The following is a 21,029-nucleotide window of genomic DNA, read 5'->3' on the forward strand; positions in this document are numbered from 1 at the left end:
CACTAACAGGCGCGTGCACGCACTGGGGCTTCATGTGGGTGCGGGAGCAACTTTAGGAAACAAAGTGTCCATCGCTTCGAAAAGTGCCACACACTTGTCCTTGTTCTCACTCGGTTTGATATTCTCTGGAGAGAGATCCAAAAAAGAGATCAGCAAACGTTCAGAAAACTCAGTCGGTAAGTGCGAATGTTTCTGTAAATTTTTTTTAAATGCATGTGATGTTAACAGTTTGGTAATATCTTCTCAACGCGTTCATTTAATTAACCCTTTCATTTTGGCGTTTTTATAATGCAGTCGTGTATAATATGCGACATTCCGCTCATATACATCTTACATATATTGTGTGTCTCTCTAAACGTGTGTGTGTTTAGTGAGAGACAGCTGTTGTTCAGGGGTTTGTGTATCTGTACACACACACGTGTCTCAATCCTGGATCACATCTAATCATCTCAATACGACTGTGACTTCAATCTGATCAGAAAAAGAAGAAGTTACCTGAGAGTTTACCAGCCTCACCTGGCTTCACTCCCAGATCTGCTTACCTGTCAGGAAGGTCTGGTTTTGGGATCTTTCCCCCTTGTGAATGATCAAATTTCATTTCTTTCTTGCTTAACTGGGGGAATACTGTAAAAGTAGCTTGTAAGACATATGTTTGTGACACTATTCACAATCACAATGGTGTGAATTTGACACTCTTTGTAAAATTTTGCCTTAAGTTTGAGATTTCATGGAACATTTCCACTCGCAAAAATGAGTTTTTCATCTCATGTCTTCCCAAATCTGTGATTGTCATGTTTATATCGATGCAATTCAAAGGTAACTTGATCAGATGTCTTTCACGTCAAACTACAATGACGATTTGTCACCAGTTGCATTCATAAACTAATAATGCCTTAATCTGACATTTTAATAAATGCAATGTAATTTGAGACAGCTTTTCAATACATTTTATTTATATTGACTTGAATATCAGTCGGTGTCACATGCAAACATGTCATTAAACTTCAGAAGACTGGGAATATAGTGCGCAAGTCTGTGTTTTGGGAGCTTTGCATCCCTGTACACTTTGATTGCATGGAAAAGAATAGTTAGAAGACTGTGCAAAACATTTTGATTTGTGTTGCATGGAAAATCATTTGGAACATGAGAATGAGAGATTTGGGGTTTTAATTATTCCTTTAACTATCTCCGGAGAGAAATCTCTCCTGAGAAGAACTTTCCAGAGCTCAGATCATTTAAATGCCCTTATCGCTTTTTCCTGTCTGTTCTAGAGAAAGTGATTTATATGAACATAGACTCGAGTGTGTGTGTGTGTGTGTGTGTGTGATTTAAGCAGGGCTGGGAATCGGGGGTCACATGACAGGATGCCGAGAGCACATGAGCACCAGCTGATGGGTATTAGATGAGCCAAATCTTATGGTCCACATTCTTCTGAAAGCCCAAAAAGAGTCTTTATTAAGCTGTCAATGGGACTGTAGTGTGTCGGTTTATGCTCGCTATGGCTAAAATCACTCTGTTGCTTTTCCACACAGTGGCAAAACTGATATGGGATGTTATTTAGTTAATGAAGAATGTTTTCAGCCCATTGGATGGTCATTTTATTTCACACATCTGCAGTGGTCAGGATGAAGTCTTATCAGTACAATTTGCATCACAGACACCGTTATCTGTGGAAGCTTGTTTCTAGCTTGGGTAAAAAAAAAAAATTATTGTGACTTTATATCTCACAGTCCAGGCTTATAAAAATATAGAGTCAGCATTGAGATATCAAAAACGCACAAAAGCCATTTTTTTTTTTCTTGAAAAAAACCAAACAATTTTTATTATTAAGGAATAAATGTAGAAATGTGTGTGAACTTTTTTTCAACCACATACAAAAAAATAATCCTGACTTTGGTATGAAAGTTACCTTTTTTTAAAAATTTTATTCAATGGCAGAAACGAGCTTGAATTATTATTATTATTATTTTTATTTTTTTTGCAATGGCAAATTTATATCTATCTATTCAGACTTCTGACAATTAAGAGTTTGCGAGTTAACATCTTACAATTTAAGACTTTTATATCTCAGTTTTTTTTCTGAGAATTACAAGATATAAATATGTAAAGAAAAGTTTGAATTACGAGATATAAACTCACAATTGTGAAATAAAATGTTGCAGTTACCTTTTTTATTTTTATTCCCATGTCAAAAAACAACAAAACAGATTTGTGAGATTTCAGATTCGTAAGATAAGCTGTGTTTTTAACATTTTAAATGTTATGAAGGTGCTGTAAACCGATAATAATTGATAAATGCTGTTGTATATTGTGCACGCAACTAGGCTAGTTTTATTATAAATAAAACAAAAATATCTTTAATTTGAACAAATTTACTGACACTGCATCCATTGAGACCGCCATGTTTTCTCATCGATATGCCCTAAAATAAGTCTAAAATTACCACTTTATGGTGTTGTTCATGTGCTTTCAGCCTGAAAATATAATCTTTCTGAGCTGATTTGACTATTTCAACATAATATTTATTTTTCTGTATGCATCATTCATGCATAACTGAAGGGTTATTGCTCAATTGAAAACGTGGTCTTGTAATGTTTCTCGCATCAGGTCAAAGGTAATGAGTTGTTTTTAGGTCTGCATGGCCGTTTTGTGTTTCACACATATAGCTTGAGAAGAGGGAAGTGGACGAGAGAAGAAACCCAGCTTGTCAGAGCTTGACTTCTGGTGTGAAATGCAGAAGTGTGTGTTGGCTCCTGAATCCGCTAGCGTTGGCGTGCCGCCCAGGGTGGTGCTCTGCTGGGAATGTCTGATAAAGTGTTTCTCCTCGTCTTCCTCGGGGCTGTTTTGGATGGACAGGAAGCTGAACTCAAAGCTCAGGCATTTGGTTGAGCTCTTGCACACGGCTAGTGATTGTTAAAGCAAGTGAAAGCCAGTTAAATTTAGATGTGTCTAACTGAAGTCTTCAGAAGTTCATGTTGTGTCAGATGACCATCTCAGATGTGTCAGATGATGCAGCCGAACACTCGCCGCTTGTATCTAACACTGGGTTTGTGTGCTCATGCGTACATTTTTTGTAAATTGGTGCACTTTCTCTTTACGAGCATCTGATTTCAAGTTATTTTCCTGTCGCTGTAGTATGTACGGAAAAACAGTGAAGCAGAAGGGAATGTTGTGTTTAGGAGTTGCTAAACATAAATCTAGGTTTGATCCTTTTACAACAAGAGTCTTAAAGTTGAGGAGATTTGTCCTCATAAAAATGTGATTTTGTGATCAAGAAGATCAGCTGTTGCATGCACTTAAAATCAAGCTTCATGAATTCTGTTTTTGTAGTCTTTTGAGCGCTGGAATCATGCAGAAGTGAAAGTGTTATTATCTAACAGATTGTTGTAATGTTAATCTAAAAGCATTGGATGATATTGCCCTGAGATATTTAACTGAGATGCTCGGTTTGTCAGAAGTGGTCATTTCAGACTACCAGTAAATGTATATTAATGAATAATACACTTCTCGTGTTTGTGCGAAATAAGTTAATGCTGTTAAATAAGTAACTTCGCCGATTTTAATTCCATCTTATTTTCTACAATTAAATTGTTTGCTGTTTGAAATTTAAGGGGTCAATTATTATTATTATTATTATTATTATTATTATTATTATTTTTTAATGAAGTCTCTTCTGCTCACCAGAGCTGCATTTATTTGATCAAAAATACAGTAACAAATGTGAAATATTATTACAATTTAAAATAACTGTTTTCTATGTGATTATATAGTAAAGTATAATTTATTTCTATGATGCACCGCTGTATTTTCACATTATTCCTGCAGTCTTCAGTGTCACATGATCTTCAGAATTCAGAATAATATGATGATTAACTGCTCAAGATACACTTCTGATTATTATCATTGTTAAAAACATATCTATCTATCTATCTATCTATCTATCTATCTGTTTCATGACAATTATAAGTTCTGGTGTATAGATGGTGTAAGATAACAATAGAGTGCAAAACTTCTAGACAAACACACTGAACATTTCCTCTCAGACACGACATAATGAAGTGACTGATTTCATCTGTGCTAAACACTGAAATGCATTCTGGGTAATCTTGTTCCTGAGACAATGGAAAGATTTACTGCAATACTTGTAACTCTGTTGACTTTAGTTCAGCCGTGAAGGCAGGAAAACTCTCATTAAAATAGCTGCACAGGCTTGTGGTGATGCATGTGCTTTTTCTAATCTATATACATAAATAAATAATTTATATAAAACAATTTCTGAAGATCATGTGACACTGAAGACTGGAGTAATAATGATGCTGAAAATACATCTGTGCATCAGAAATAAATTACATTGCACACCGTATTACAATAGAAAACAGCTATTTTAAATGATAATAATATTTAATGAAATTAGTTTTTATTTTATTTTTATCAAGTACATGCAGCCTGGTTGAGCAGAAGAGACTTCCGCAATAATATAATATGTAAAAGCATATGTAATTTTTATTTTTCAAACATGTTTGTTTTCCACCATCCACCATATGATCTGCTTTAATGCGGTCTGAGAAACTCAGAGCTACAGCTGAGCCATCAAGGGACACTTTCCTCTCCCTAACTCTGTGAACGTGTCAAGACAAGATGTGTATCCAGACATTATGAAATCATAGAGCAGGTTTAGAAGCTCTCATACTTCTTTGAGCTTTCTTTGAGAAGCTTTCATTGATTTTGTGAGATGTGCTGTAAAAACTTACTGTAATTTTCAGGACTTAAAGTGAGGTTTTGTGTCTTTTTTTTAAATATAGAGACCAGATTACAAAACATTGACTTCTTCACAATGTGAGAGCAGAAACAAAAATGAAAAGAAACATTGTGCTTCATCAGACTTGACGTAAGCTCTTTCCACAGAATGTCTAAAAATAAAAATGCTTTAGTACCAAGCATTACGGTACTTTACTGACAGATAAAAGTAGAGCATGACAGCATTGCAAAGCCTAAAATGACAGATAATGATTGTCTCGAGTGCATCCTCTGAGTTTAACGCTTAATTTTTAACTGATGAAAGTCTCTGTATTGTAGCCGCAGTAAAAAAAAAAAAAACTTGAGTTGAGAAATGTGAGGGGGAAATAAAAGCTGTTATGTGAATGCATTCAAGTATGAAAAGCTGCTATGTTTCCTCATTTAGACTCCAGTATTTATGGACTTCATGATCAATGACAAAATAGGTTTCAGAAGAATATTTACTGTTCAGGAATAGAAATGCAACACTTTAGCAATAGTCTCAAATTCTTCTTTTTGTTTCCTGTTACTGGATTAGCACTGTTGCATCACTAAAATAGCTGTCTTTCTTCATTTTAACCGAAATGCTGGTTAACTGCTGCTCTGGTTGGATTGTATATATTAATGGGTTCATTTCGGTTTTCTTTCTAAAGTCAGCATGAACCTGGATTTATCCTGCCTTGCTGTGGAAGTTAATTTGTGAAAAAGTTTTGTTGGTAGTGTTGTTGGTAGTTGTTGTTGGTAGTGTTTTGTTTGTAAGAGTGATTGTGTCAGGGTTATTAATGTTAACTTAAACTATATATATATATACACACACACACAGTGGGTACTGAAAATATTCAGACCCCCTTTATATTTCACTCTATTATATTGCAGCCATTTGCTAAAATCATTTAAGTTAATTTTTTCCCCTAAATGTACACACACATCACCCCATATTGACATAAAAACACAGAATTGACATTTTTGCACATTTATTAAAAAAGAAAAACTGAAAAATCCCTTGTCCCTAAGCATTCAGACCCTTTGCTCAGTATTTAGTAAAGGTTTTACAGCTCAGTCACTTCACGCTACTATGTTCACTTCAAGCTAACGATACGCAAGCAAGCTAACGATGGCTAAGGCACAACCGGCACAACAGAAAATGCAAAAACACATCATTTTCATGTAGAATGTGAACATGATTTTCTATTCACCATAGTTAAGGACAAAAAAACTTGCCTGATTTGTCACCAGGCTGTTGCGCTAGCAAAAGGGGTAAAGTGGAGGGGCACCACAACACAATCCACCCCAATTTCAAAGATACACACACGCTAAAGAGCAATCTTCGTTCAAAGTAAGTTGAATGTCAAAGTAGAACTTAACATTGTGATCTTGTTTTTTCATATTTTTTGGGAAGTGGTAGATCTTGGTCTACATTTGGATTTTGGATGTGATCTTAGGCTTGAAAAAGTTGGTGACCACTGGCTAAGAATTAATGCCAAAAAGACCAGAGAATCCTCCAATAGCTCAGTTTGGCCGGACAGCTAGCTCTAGAAAGTGTTTTGGTCGTCCCAAACGTTTTCCTTTTAAGGATTATGGAGGCCACTGTGCTCTTGGGAACCTTAAAGGTGCTGTAGGAAACTTTTGTAAAAAAAATATTTTTTTACATATTTGTTAAACCTGTCATTACGTCCTGACAGTAGAATATGAGACAGATAATCTGTGTAAAAATCAAGCTCCTCTGGCTCCTCCCAGTGTCCTATTGCCATTTGCAGAAAGTCATGCGCTCCCGGTAAGAATCAACCAATCAGAGCTGCGGTCCGTAACTTTGTTTGTGTTCAAAATGTAGAAAAATTTATATAATAAGCGAGTACACCATGAATCCATTTTCCAAACCGTGTTTTTAGCTTGTCCTGAATCACTAGGGTGCACCTATAATAAGTGTTTATATTCGGACTATTTTAGATTGCTTCGGGGGTACCGCGGCGGAGTAACCCAGTACCTTTGTGATTCTTCATAGACATAAACAGAGAGAAGTAGTTCCGGCTACGATGTTCTTCCGCAAGACGCAAGCAGTTCTGTTTATTAACCGCTACAGCGTCAAAAGTTACCTACCGCAGCTTTAAGTGCAGCAGAAATGTTTTTTTTAACCTTGGCCAGATCTGTGCCTTGCCACAACTCTGTCTCTGAGCTCTTCAGTCAGTTCCTTTGACCTCATGATTGTCATTTGCTCTGACATGCACTGTGAGCTGGAAGGTCTTATATAGACTGGTGTGTGGCTCTCCTAATCAACTCTAATATGTATAATCAAACACAGCTGGACTCAAATGAAGGTGTAAAACCATCTCAAGGATGATCAGAAGAAATGGACAGCACCTGAGTTAAATATATGAGTGTCACGGCAAAAGGTCTGAATACTTAGGACCATGTGATATTTCAGTTTTTATTATTTTTTACTTTTTATAAATCTGCAAAAATGTTAACAACTGTGTTTTTCTGTCAATATTGGGTGCTGTGTGTACATGGCTGCAATAAACAGTGAAAAATTTAAGGGTCTGAATACTTTCTGTACTTTTCTTTATATATAAAATCATTCATATATCCATATATATTTTTAAACATTGGCTTAAATAAAATCTAAACTGGTTCGGTACCAAGGCGATATTTCTATTTTTTTTAGTTTAAGTACTAAAATTAACTTTTTATTTTTTATTCTGTGACCAGAAATAGAATTGTGATTGTTATCTCTGAATTCAGAGTGGAAAAAAAATCTGAATTGAGATCTAAACTTAGAATTCAGAGAAAAAAAAACAGAATTGTGAGTCCATATCTTTTTTTTAATGTGTTTGTTGATCACAGGTCCTTGTTCAGCTCTCAGTATGTCCGAGGGGGACTATGATTACCTCATCAAGTTCCTCGCGCTGGGGGACTCTGGGGTGGGAAAGACCAGCTTCCTGTACCAGTACACGGATGGCAAATTCAACTCCAAATTCATCACCACAGTTGGAATAGACTTCAGAGAAAAACGAGTGGTGAGTGATATTTTATTACAAGTTCATGAATTTTATTGATGTTTTCCCCAGTGTACAGTATACAAGCAGAGTTCCATGCCTTGGTTTTTATATGCTGACATTTTAACTGATTTATTTATGAGTGTTCAACTATGATGGTGTATTTAAAGTGCGATCGAGTCTCACTGGTTCAGATGTTTCCTGGTTGATTTGTAACAGAGGTTTATTGTTGTGGAGTCCCGGTCGGGGTTTACCAGACTGTAAAATCCCATGGTCCTGTTCAGCTTAGTTTGTACCTGCACATGGAAACTTGCCCAGAGGTCAAGAGCAGCCATTCATGTGTAAATCGCAGCCACAGATGCAGGCAGATATACAAGTGTTCGTTTGCACATGGTCATGAATACTAGATGCAGGAAAAACACACGCAGAATGCTGTGTGCCTGCAAAAGCAAACAGACGTGCGCAGAGTAATTATGGTTTTCCTGAAAGCAGTTCGATGCCTAAGGCTGCTTAATTTGTTGGGAACATGCTACAACAAGAGTCGACTTTATATCTTTGCTAGGTATGTATATAGATATTCAGATAGATAGATAAATAGATAGATAGACTGATATTCAGATAGATTGATATTCAGATAGATAGATGGATTGATATTCAGATAGATAGATGGATTGATATTCAGATAGATGGATGGATTGATATTCAGATAGATATATATTCAGATAGATGGATTGATATTCAGATAGATTGATATTCAGATAGATGGATTGATATTCAGATAGATGGATTGATATTCAGATAGATGGATTGATATTCAGATAGATTGATATTCAGATAGATAGATATTCAGATAGATAGATAGATAGATAGATATTCAGATGGATTGATATTCAGATAGATGGATTGATATTCAGATAGATAGATATTCAGATAGATGGATTGATATTCAGATAGATAGATAGATATTCAGATAGATAGATATTCAGATAGATGGATGGATTGATATTCAGATAGATAGATATTCAGATAGATGGATTGATATTCAGATAGATAGATAGATATTCAGATGGATTGATATTCAGATAGATGGATTGATATTCAGATAGATGGATTGATATTCAGATAGATGGATTGATATTCAGATAGATAGATATTCAGATAGATGGATTGATATTCAGATAGATAGATAGATAGATGGATTGATATTCAGATAGATAGATTGATATTCAGATAGATAGATAGATAGATAGATTGATATTCAGAAAGCTTGATATTCAGATAGATAGATTGATATTCAGATAGATAGAGATATTCAGATAGATAGATATTCAGATAGATGGATTGATATTCAGATAGATGGATTGATATTCAGATAGATGGATTGATATTCAGATAGATGGATTGATATTCAGATAGATGGATTGATATTCAGATAGATAGATAGATTGATATTCAGATATAGATAGATAGATATTCAGATAGATAGATAGATATTCAGATAGATTGATAGATAGATAGATAGATAGATATTCAGATGGATTGATATTCAGATAGATAGATAGATAGATATTCAGATAGATAGATATTCAGATAGATGGATTGATATTCAGATAGATAGATAGATGGATTGATATTCAGATAGATAGATAGATGGATTGATATTCAGATAGATAGATAGATTGATATTCAGATATAGATAGATAGATATTCAGATAGATAGATAGATATTCAGATAGATTGATAGATAGATAGATAGATAGATATTCAGATGGATTGATATTCAGATAGATAGATAGATAGATATTCAGATAGATAGATATTCAGATAGATGGATTGATATTCAGATAGATAGATAGATGGATTGATATTCAGATAGATAGATAGATGGATTGATATTCAGATAGATAGATTGATATTCAGATAGATAGATAGATTGATATTCAGATAGATAGATAGATTGATATTCAGATAGATAGATATTCAGATAGATAGATATTCAGATAGATGGATTGATATTCAGATAGATAGATAGATGGATTGATAGATAGATAGATTGATATTCAGATAGATAGATATTCAGATAGATAGATTGATATTCAGACAGATAGATAGATATTCAGATAGATAGATTGATATTCAGATAGATAGATAGATTGATATTCAGATAGATAGATTGATATTCAGATAGATAGATAGATTGATATTCAGATAGATAGATAGATTGATATTCAGATAGATAGATAGATAGATAGATAGATAGATAGATTGATATTCAGATTAATGGATATTCAGATAGATAGATAGATTGATATTCAGATAGATAGATAGATAGATAGATAGATAGATAGATTGATATTCAGATAGATGGATATTCAGATAGATAGATATGTATTCACAGATAGATAGATAGATATGTATTAATATAGATACATAGATATTCAGTATCTATATTTGTATAGATAATATTTCAAACAAGTACTTAATACTTTTACTGGAGTAATATTTTATCAGGGTATCTGAACTTCACCCCCCACTGAATACTGTATGCTAATAACAGTTGCCATGGTAACAAAAACAGATTGAACATTTGTTTTGAGGAAACTGCATCAGCAGGCGGAGTTATGATAGTGTGTGTGTTTTAATGGAAAGATGAACGCAGGATCATATGTCCTTACAGAGCAGGGATCCCTCCTTAAGAACAAACACTTGAGCACTTAAGACGTCAAACAAACACTGATGGTTTAGGGTCGTGCTGCTAACGAGACGCTTGCCACTCTGTCATCAAGTGTGTTTGACTGTGTGAAAAGTACATTCAGGTTTCCTGGAACTATATACCAAACCACTCCAGTGTAAACCAATGCAGCTTTGTGGTGGCATGTTTTGCACCAAACCTCATGCTGCCTGCAGAGAAGGGCAGGAAATTTGTTGCACTGTAATGCACGGTTATACAGTAACATAGTCTTTTAGGGGCTCAGGTGTCTTCTGTCCTCCTTTAAGGTGTACAAATCCAACGGTCCTGATGGGACAGTCGGGAGAGGACAGAGGATTCACATTCAGCTGTGGGACACGGCCGGACAGGAGAGGTCAGACACAGACCAGCTCTGCTTTATAACATTCAAATCTGAGTCTGAGAGGGTTCGTGTGATGTTTTCTCTGCCTTCTCCTCTAAATGCAGATTTCGGAGTTTGACCACAGCGTTCTTCAGGGATGCCATGGGCTTCCTGTTACTCTTTGACCTCACGAATGAGCAGAGCTTCCTTGATGTGCGGAACTGGATGAGTAAGTCCAGATTCACCGTAATGAACATTTTTTTCTATACAGTTGCTATTCATTATGTAGATTTCTTTGTTACCATTTTTAATTAACAGCTCCATGTATATTTTGTTCATAAATTGTATTTGACTGTCTTGGCACAAATTATCCTGCCACAACTTTTTTTTTTTTTTTTTATATTTAAATAGCACCTAAAAATATATATACATATATATATTAATTCATTTTTTTATTTTATTTGTATTTCATTTTATTATTTAACTAGCATGGTCTACTACTTGTGCTAAAATAAAATAAGAGTATTTGTTTATATATATATATATAACATAGTAGATACAGTGGTTGTACAATCATAAATTATTTTTGAAATAATTATTTAATATTATTTTAAATATTTTTTTCATTTTAAACCAGCAGCAAGCATAGTGCTTGCCAGTATAATATATATATATATTTTTTTTTATTTAAAATTAACAAGTAAATTTTTTGCCTAGCAGTTTAGACATATTGCTCAGCTAAAAATATTAACAGCAAAAAAAAAAAATTATAATAATTACTATTATTATTATTATTAATAGTTAGGCACACCACTAGGCTGCTTGATTATTATAAATAATTAAAAAAATAATAATAATGAATTATTTATTCCTGTAATGTCTGGGACAGGTCAGCTGCAGACGCACGCGTACTGTGAGAATCCCGACATCGTCTTGTGCGGAAACAAGTCAGACCTTGAGGACCAGCGTGCGGTGGAAGCGGTGAATGCACGGGAACTGGCGGAGAAATACGGGTAAGAAACGGCGTTCCCCTGAGACTGGTCCTGTGTCCGTGTATGTTTCTGAAGATGACTTCAACTGCCCCTGAAAATCAGGGCAATACCTCAATATTGTTTCAAAGCATTCAGTTCAGTTCAGCTGCTGAGGAATAGTTGTGACGTCATCAGATTGTGCTGACATATATCAGTATATTTACTGTAGAACTGTTAGCATAACATTACAGGTGAGGGGTTTCACTGGCTTGTTGGAGTCTCTTCTCGCGTGTCTCAGGGTGCGGGCGACTCTAAGGATGTTTGTTTTAAGGGCAGTGTTTGTAGTGTGTTTGCCTAAGATGAGGACAGCTCTTGTTAAATGTGATGCGGTAAGTATGCTGAAAACTAATATTGACTGTTCATGTGAGTCTTCAGTTTAGACAGAATCAGTCTTTTGAGGCAACTAAAAAGGTTTCGGCCTCGTGAATACTTCAGTGTGATTACATGAAAATGCTCTGCTCAGCTAATATGAAGAGTGATTCTGTCACGTTAGGTCTTACGAGATTGACAGGTAAAATATTTGCTCAGTAAGTTTGCAGTGACTCATTGAATGTCATCAGATTGTTTATATTCTGTTGACTGATCTTCACAACTAAACTCATCCAGGTGTGTCTTTGTACAAACATTGATTAAAAAAATGGATGATTATCAGAAAATGATTTCTGAAGGATCATGTGACGATCAAGACTGGAGTAATGATGCTGAAAATTCAGCTAAATTCACATAGAAAACCGTTAATTTAAATAATAGTATTTCACAATTTTACTGTATCTTCGATCAAGTAAATGCAGCTCTGGTGAGCAGAAGAGACCTCTTTATTCCAGACTTTCTATACTGGAAGTGTAGATATAACAAATTTTCCCATTCAATTAATTTTTTTTTACTTTCTAATACTATTACTACTACTAATTATTATAAATGATATCATATTATACATGATTAATAATTTTTTTTAAATTTAAATTATATATGCATGTATGTGTGTGTGTGTGTGTTTATATACACACACACACACATATTTTATATATATATATATATATATATATATATATATATATATATATATATATATAAGTAGCAACTCAAAGCAGTTGATCATATAATAATAATAATAATAATAATATTAAAAAATAAAATTAACTACTAGCTATATAAAAATGCTTAGAATTTTATTTTAACTACTAATTTTTTTTTTTTTTTTACTATATAAGCTGAGTATTTATGTGATCACAAGAGAAGCATGTAAAAGCAGGTGAATTGAAGTTTATGAGACCGATTTCTGCCACCTATGTAGGCAACATTTTAGTGCTCATCAGTGAGTGCGGAGGCTGTTCTGCAGCAAACCAATGCTGTCTTCTATCACATGCATCATTTACAGCCATTTAAAAGAAAATTATTCTGAGATGTGTAATAATATACTTAGTACTAAATGAAATGCATCAGTGAAAGCAGCTGGCTAATGATAAATTGACTATTTTACCCAACATTTTTGTGCATCGAGTATTGCATTAATGGTTTAGCTAGTGCCCAAAACTCTATTGGAATTGTGGTTTGTGTTCTAATCTGTTTTATTCTCTTCTTCCAGAGTCCCGTACTTCGAGACGAGCGCTGCGAACGGTGAGAACGTGAGTCGTGCCGTGGAGGTCCTGCTGGATCTGATCATGAAGCGCATGGAGAGATGTGTGGACAAATCCTGGATCCCTGACGGGATGGTTCGCACCAACGGCCACAGCACCAGCGACCTGGCAGAGCCACGTGACGCCGAGCAGAGCAAGTGCGGCTGCTAATGCCGTAAGAATCATTCCATTCAAGACGTAGCCGAGGCTCTCTGAATCCTTTTAATGAGTACTAGTTTAGTTTACAGTTTAATTCAGTGGATAAAGAGGATAAGAGACCCTCAACGTGTTAAACTGTTGTTGTTGTTTTTCAGAATGGATGGGCTGAAGCCACCTAGATTCAAGTCTTCATGTTTTGAGAGCACTTTACACCCAATCCTGCATTCAGAAGCCTTAATGCGTCAGATGTTTCTAGGGCTTGATTTCTCTCACTGTTTCACTATTAGTGCACATCTATTATTAAAACTAGACCCATGCATGCATCACTGCAGTTCTCTGATTGTTAGAGTTTTGTGTTGATTTCTAAATAAAAAACACATTATATCACAGAAAATCTGATAAAAAAGAAAGAAAAAAAAGTTAGATATTTTTTAAATATTTGTTTCAAATGTTTATATTTTAAACACACACACACATATATACACGCAAAATATTAAGATCCTGTCACTTTCTCAAAAACTAAAACAAAAAAACCATCTATAGTGGAAATGGCATGAAGGTTAAAATCTGCTCCTGTGATAATTTGTGCTGGTTGTCCCTCTCTAGTGGACTGATGGTGAATAGCACTTCTATGCCACTTTTTAACAAGTTTGTAGAATTTAACACTTTTTAGTTACTAGTTAACACTTTAAGTGTTACTGTGTTATCTGTAGTCGTGTAGATGTCCGAGACAAATAAAATAAGAATTTAGCTGTTATTGTATTCATTTGTAGGTTAGTGGTTGATTTGTATTGTACGTTTGTTTAGACATTCACCAGGTGTTGGTTGTGGTTTTTCTGCGTAGATCTATTGGCATTTAAACACAGGATTTAATTTGGAATGTAGTTTAGATTAAATATCCACATCTATACTACTAATATAAACTATGGTCATATTTAAAAAAAAAAAAAAATAATTGGTTGTACAGTGCCAGTAGATTTTGTTCATCTCGTCTCTTTATAGTCTAACAAAAAGCAAAGCAGATGAGTTTTGAGTGAATGTTTTTAATCTTCTGTGGACATTTTGGGTTTGTTTTCAGAATCATTTCCAAAGTGCTTTATTCTACTGTATTGCCTGTAACACTGAATCAGTGCCAAACACTGTCTTTGTGCCAAATACTGAAACTCTATTTGAAAAAATAAATCTATTTTATTATTTATTATGATATTGTGGCATGCACTTTTTTCAGATGACGTGTTGAAATACTGGTGTCTGATGAAATCTGAAATTGCAGCAGACTCAGATGACCCTGGCTTTGTTGTTATTTCATAATGCATCGATTGCTTCACTAAAAGCTTCTGTTTTTAGTTTAGCAATGCGCTTACAATCTTTATCCTTTTGTCTCCATCTAAGACAACCAGAATAACAGAAAACAAAAAGAATAGGTGGATAGAATGTTTCATATCCCTTGCTGCTTGTTACGTTTTTTTTTTCTCTGCTTACTTGATTAATAATAATAATAAATGCGTGTGCATATATTATGTATTTAGCAGATGCTTTCATTCAAAGCAACTTACAGTGCAATCTGGCTATAATTTTTTTTTTTTTTTTTTACCAGTATATATGCTACCTGGGAATTGAACCCATGACCTTTTGTGCTGCTAACGGAAAGCTCTACCACTGAGCCACAGAAACTCTCTCTCTCTATATATTATTACTAACCTGGTGCTTTACTCTGGTCAGAATGAACTAATCACAGACCCAGAGTCCTGAATACAGCAGATTTAATCTGTTTTACAGATTATTGGAGCTGATTTCTGTCTTTTGCTGAAAATGTAGTCTTCGTTTTCACACTTGAGCCCTTATATTAAAACATCTCAATGGACCAAACAGTGTAAAAACATCTTGGCTTTAAGACTTGCATTCACACTGTTTATGTATGTTTTGGAGAATAGTGGACAAGTTATAAGGACTTTTATTGTCCGCTTGTTTTGTTTTGTCCTTTTTTTTTGACAGATGGGGACCGTGTGGTTACTTAAGGTCATTAGCAAATAATGAATTTTTTAAATATTCCTTTAACATCTCTCACTGGACTTCTTTGTGTCATATCTTTATGGATATAATAAAGAGATTAAACACAAAAGTACACTGATAATTTATTGTGATAATACAGAAATAGACTGAATGAGAACATTTATACACTTTATACAGAACTTTATACATATAATTTATTGTATTGAAAATTTTATTCTATTTAATTTTATTTAAAATTATTGTATTGTCAAGTATATTAATCATTCAAATAAATATTATATAATTTAAATAATATAATAACACCACCTTAAGCGTTGAAACTATACATAAAAATATAAAAACCCAGTTAAAATTGTATTTAATTATTTTTATAATCTTCTTCAGTAGATGACTAATTGACTAAACACTAGGGCCTGGTCTGTGGTCTCACAGACGGTTCGATGTCGATGTAACTTGAAGTTCCAGCTCAACACCTTTAATAAACAAAAGTCTTAAAATCATTATGCAATCAAAATGCACTGTATTTACTTAATCATTAGTCTTTCTTTCTAGTCTTCAATAGTCAAATGTTAAACCCATTGGTAGTATTAAAATCCAGTTTCTCTTGGAAATATGTAACATTTCAGAAGTGAAATTGTGAAGAGCATTTTATGTTTCTGTCATCTATATGAAAGCAACTAGTAATGTCTAGACTTACCCTCAAGATCATTTTTAAGCTGTTGAGCCGCTGTTCTCAGTTCGTTCACAACATGCGGAAACTCTTCCTCAATCTTCTGAAACTGTTGTAACGACAGGGAGAAAAGGCTGCAGGCGGTCAGAGCAGAAACTGTGGCCAACTGCCTTCCACCGAACAGGAAGCTGATCTCTGCAGAAACACACAAGGTCTTAAAATTGTGATTTTGTGGCTGGTTACTCCCTTTTGAAACACATGGGAGTTTCACAGCAAAGTTAGTAGAGCCATGGACCTCGATATCTCTCAATAATAAGATCATCTTTGAACTAATCACTGGCCCTGGGTCACTTCTATACAGTAATTTGAAGAACATGTGAAAATGGTGTGTTTGAAACGATAGTAGCTGTTCAGAAAACAGCAGGCGAAATGTAGCAGAATGACCTGCTACTTCCTGAGAGCAACTGATGGACACTTGACAACATGGCAGATGTATGATGTCCAGATTTCGTTTATAATGACATACACTATTATATCGAATCTACTTTTTAATGGTCGCAAAATAAATACTTGTTCTAAATTCCTTAGGTTTGAAAGAAAGAAGAACGGTTTTGATTGTAAGTGTTTACTTATCACGAGTGAATTTCTGATATCATCACCATTACATTAATTATTAGATTTTTTCCATGTACCAGTCTAAAGCTGTTCTAACATCTCTTTCAGATAAAACCATCGCTAAATGGCACATCAAATGGTAACTCTGATATCTCTTTCAAAGGCAGAACTGAACTGAGGACTGAATCATACTCCAGCAGGTTTCTCATACATCACCTCCAATATGATCTCCATCGCGCAGCTCCATTTGGAAGGATTCATTCTTCACGAGCACCCGTCCATGCTCGATGAAGAACATGTGGTCAGCTTTAGCATTCTGATGAATGATGATGTCTCCTTGGTTGAATAACTCGTACTCCAACTTCACCAAGATGGCTTCAGTGAATTCTCTGTCGTGCTTTATAAACATGGAGCCTTTGCTCAGCAGGTTGGGACACATATCTGCCATAATATCCTTTGAAAGAGAAAACAGAGCACTATTAGAACGATTTCTATATTAAAAGATTCTTTAGTTCCAAACAGGACACTGATTGGCTCATATGAGTAAACCAGTGAGCGTGACACTGAGGTACATGTACGTTGTCTGTGCTGACCTTTGCTTATTCTAGGCACATATGAATGAGTTAGAAACCTTTCTCAGCCGTTTTGACACCAGATCAAGGATGTTCTTCTTATCATACTGCCACTTGCACTGGGCAGTGGTGCGCTGACGCAACGCCCTGGGAAGCTTTTTGAACATTTTGGAGGATTGTAGCTGGCTGATCTGTAATATTTACATATCATGCTTTTAATTCATGTAGTTATTTGTAGAATAAATATCAGCTTTAGTTAAAAAAAATAAAAATAACTTAAGAGCACCTTTTTCTTGTATTCATTGCCAGACACAGACATCCCTCCGACTGTTGAGATCAAGCAGGTAATAAGACCGAAACACATTAAATATCCAATCACCATGCTAACCACAGCCGTCCACCGTTCTGCCATGCCTAAAAAACGAAAGAGAATCATTTTAACAACATTTTTGCATTTTATTTGGTGGTGTTTGCTCATGCAAAACCTGAAGCCGCAAAGCTACCAGTTCATTTGTTGCTATTTTTACCCCTAATCCTGATAGCAAAATGCCCCAATTAAAGTTTTTTCAGGAGTTATTTATAAAATTGAATTATCTTCTCTCGAAATTGCTCAATTTTGAAAGAATGTTGTGTGATATACGTGTTGGTGGTAGAATTGATTTAGCTGAAATCCAGGCCAACTGAGAGAAAGCTCTGAAGGAAGAATAGGAGTACTTTTCCCCAATTGAGGCATTCTGCAAAACATCAAAGAAAACAGATCAAATGTTACGCATCACATTGATAAATGGCTGCATATGCACAATACAAATGGAGACATACCTTGATATTCTCTTGCATGACCCAGCAGTCTTGGGGAAACTCCTCCAGCTGAGATATGAAGTACTGAACGCATGTGTTCCAGTGCCAAATGAGGATCATCAACAGGAACATGAAAAACACCCTGAAAAACCTCTTGACTTCTTCAAGCTGTATGTCAGTGACCTGGAATGACCGATGACACAGACAATGTCAGAACTTCAAATCTCATACAACTACAACATGTTGCTTGTTGGTTAACTGGAAAAATGTAAGACAACACTACAAAAAATTATATCTACTGTCTTCTTAAATTCATCTTGGGGATCTTATCGAACTATATTCTTAAAAGCAAAAAAAAAAAAAAAAACAGTACTGCCATTGATCATTTCATGCAGACACATGATACTGAAACTTACGCTTTCCAATTCAAAGCAGAATCTCAGCAGCTTCGGCACACGGAGTAAACGGATCAAACTGAAAATCCTGGCGAACATGAGTATCCGCACCAGCTTCGAAGCCATCAGTACATCAGTGTCGGCATGATAATAGTGCTCCTGTGGTCAATTAGACGTGCTTTCATTGGAGGCTGTACTGTGAGAAGTTAAGTATCTCTACAATATGAACAGTGTGAGCGATATTAACCGATTATATGAATATAATTACCACAATAATAATGATAATGTCAACCGGAAAGGCAGCCACCACATCCGGACCAAACCAACTTCTCAAATAATCCTGCCTTATTATTTTTGGATCCAGGATGGCCTAGACAGAAACAGGTCTGCAGTGTATTTATTTTAATAGTCAACAATATTTTAGAACTGGAAAGCCATTTATAACTAACGTTATAATATAGAGGAAATGAAGACACATTCCTACCTGACCGTCGTCACTGAAAATACCCATCTGAAAATTTACGGCCACATCAAGACAAAAAATGACATCTGAGAACACATTGAAGGTCACCCAGTATTTGTGGCCACTCTCTTGCATATCCCCAGAAAATGCCATGTCTAGAGGAATTGTTATAAGGTTCACGAATGTTAAGATCACCATGAACGTAAGATAGTAGTGCCTGTAAGACAGAAAAAAGCAAACACATTTTTAAGTATAAGTGTGATGGCATTAATGAAACAATGACATGCATGCTCAACATGGTTTTTATTTAGTAATAAAGCCATACCATGCAAATAAAATGGTATATGAAGATCATTTAGTAGCCTCCCAAATATAAAAGTATCATTAGTAGCAATTGCAACATTTGGTGAGCATTTATATGCATTATAAACATTAATTTACAGCATCTATATACATTATTTGCATTTAAATACATTATAAATGTAATTTAAATGGCAAAACAGGTTTTTTCCTGGCTCAAAATAAGGTGGAGGTTGTACCATTCTGATCATCTTTATTGTAAAAAAAATAACATACAAACCATATACTATTGTAATTGTGTGTTAAATATAGGGCCCTATGAAATCTGTTTTATTTTTTCCAAATTCCATTAAAAATTTTCTAGAATCCTTTTTAATGGATAAATTACATGTTATTAATCATGTAATTAATTAATTATACGATGTCACATCAGTTTATTAAAAGATTTATAAAAATGACATGTTTAGGGCCATATGAAATCTTTTATTTTATTTTCACCATATGTTTTATTGTTACCAAATTCTGTGTTGCAGCATGTCTAATTATTTTAATGCATAAAAACAACTTTATTTATTCACATTTATTCTTAAAATAGCCTTATGAAATGTTTTTTTTTTGGCAAACAAAAGGGATTTACATTGAAGAAATGTTGTGTGATCATTCCTCAAAAAAAAAAAAAAAAAGTTTTAATGACCTGGAAATAAAAATAGAGGGCGTATTATTTATTCATTTTGAAAACATATCAATCACAAACGATCACATTTATAAATAGCATATGTTAAATAATTAAAAAGTGTAGTGGACACGATAATGGTTTACTTGAGGAAGAGTAACGTTAACGTTAGTTAAGTCCGTGTTACCTGCTGCGACTCCGGGGATGAATCACCCATCGAGAAGTTTGAACGTCCTTTTTCTCTTCATTTTCGTTCCTTCTAGTGTTCACCGCTCGTCTTCCGTGTAGGACATCTTTAAGGCCCGAAAATCGTGTTTTCCTCGGGCCACTTGAGTTACTTTCACTCATCTCGACCGAGAAGCTCATCAGCAGACAGCGGTTTAGGGTTACTTCGTTATATTCGTTATTTAAGTTTTGAATGTTAAAGTGGCGCGAATCGGCGCGTGACGGCAGACCTAACGTTATGCGCGCGTTAAAGGACGTTTCAGAGAAAAACGTCCATTAGACAAACTAGATATGACTAATAGAATGGTTTCCTTATATGTTTAGTGCTTTTTATGTGTAAAATATTCAGATTATCAGAAAAATTTAGGTCTTTATACTGATAACTGTTTACTTTTCATTAAAGTAATAATTAATTAAAGTTTAATTACCCAATAATGTTGGAGATTCCACATTTGCATATGACGCATGCAGTAAAAAAATCATAGCTATCGAAATATTACCATGATATTAAAAAAAAAAATCATATTTCGATTTGAAACCTCTTTACATTTTTCTGAGATGTTTTTTTTTACGACCAACAATTTGAAAATTAGACTAATTTAAATAATAAAAAAATATATAATTCTGTCAATATAAGTCGTTTTGTAGTTATTATTATTATTATTAAGACTTATTAAAAT

General features: G+C 34.5%; 2 protein-coding genes across 3 annotated transcripts; one reads left to right on the forward strand and one right to left on the reverse strand.

Moving 5' to 3' along the window:
• LOC127934644 (ras-related protein Rab-27A-like) lies at window positions 1–14,826 on the forward strand. 2 transcript variants are annotated; one of them, XM_052532158.1, is made up of 8 exons: window positions 24–176; window positions 372–553; window positions 7,618–7,790; window positions 10,767–10,852; window positions 10,945–11,048; window positions 11,709–11,832; window positions 13,436–13,641; window positions 13,781–14,826. In XM_052532158.1, the coding sequence occupies exons 3-7, from the start codon at window positions 7,638–7,640 to the stop codon at window positions 13,635–13,637; spliced, it is 669 nt and encodes a 222-aa protein (XP_052388118.1). In that variant the 5' UTR covers window positions 24–176; window positions 372–553; window positions 7,618–7,637; the 3' UTR covers window positions 13,638–13,641; window positions 13,781–14,826. The 2 variants fall into 2 exon arrangements, with proteins under 2 accessions (XP_052388119.1, XP_052388118.1); XM_052532159.1 differs by lacking the exon at window positions 372–553 and having other exon boundaries at window positions 1–176.
• A 786-nt stretch (window positions 14,827–15,612) lies between these two features.
• LOC127934643 (potassium/sodium hyperpolarization-activated cyclic nucleotide-gated channel 1) lies at window positions 15,613–20,488 on the reverse strand. Its single transcript, XM_052532157.1, has 11 exons — window positions 20,312–20,488; window positions 19,173–19,368; window positions 18,957–19,058; window positions 18,710–18,847; window positions 18,315–18,476; window positions 18,136–18,229; window positions 17,782–17,909; window positions 17,555–17,686; window positions 17,140–17,377; window positions 16,336–16,503; window positions 15,613–16,111 (listed from the first exon to the last, which is right to left on the reverse strand). The coding sequence occupies exons 1-11, from the start codon at window positions 20,470–20,472 to the stop codon at window positions 16,065–16,067; spliced, it is 1,566 nt and encodes a 521-aa protein (XP_052388117.1). The 5' UTR covers window positions 20,473–20,488; the 3' UTR covers window positions 15,613–16,064.
• Window positions 20,489–21,029: the final 541 nt, after the last annotated feature.

This window comes from Carassius gibelio, chromosome A18 (genome assembly GCF_023724105.1).
Source record: "Carassius gibelio isolate Cgi1373 ecotype wild population from Czech Republic chromosome A18, carGib1.2-hapl.c, whole genome shotgun sequence".
Lineage (NCBI taxonomy): Eukaryota > Metazoa > Chordata > Actinopteri > Cypriniformes > Cyprinidae > Carassius > Carassius gibelio.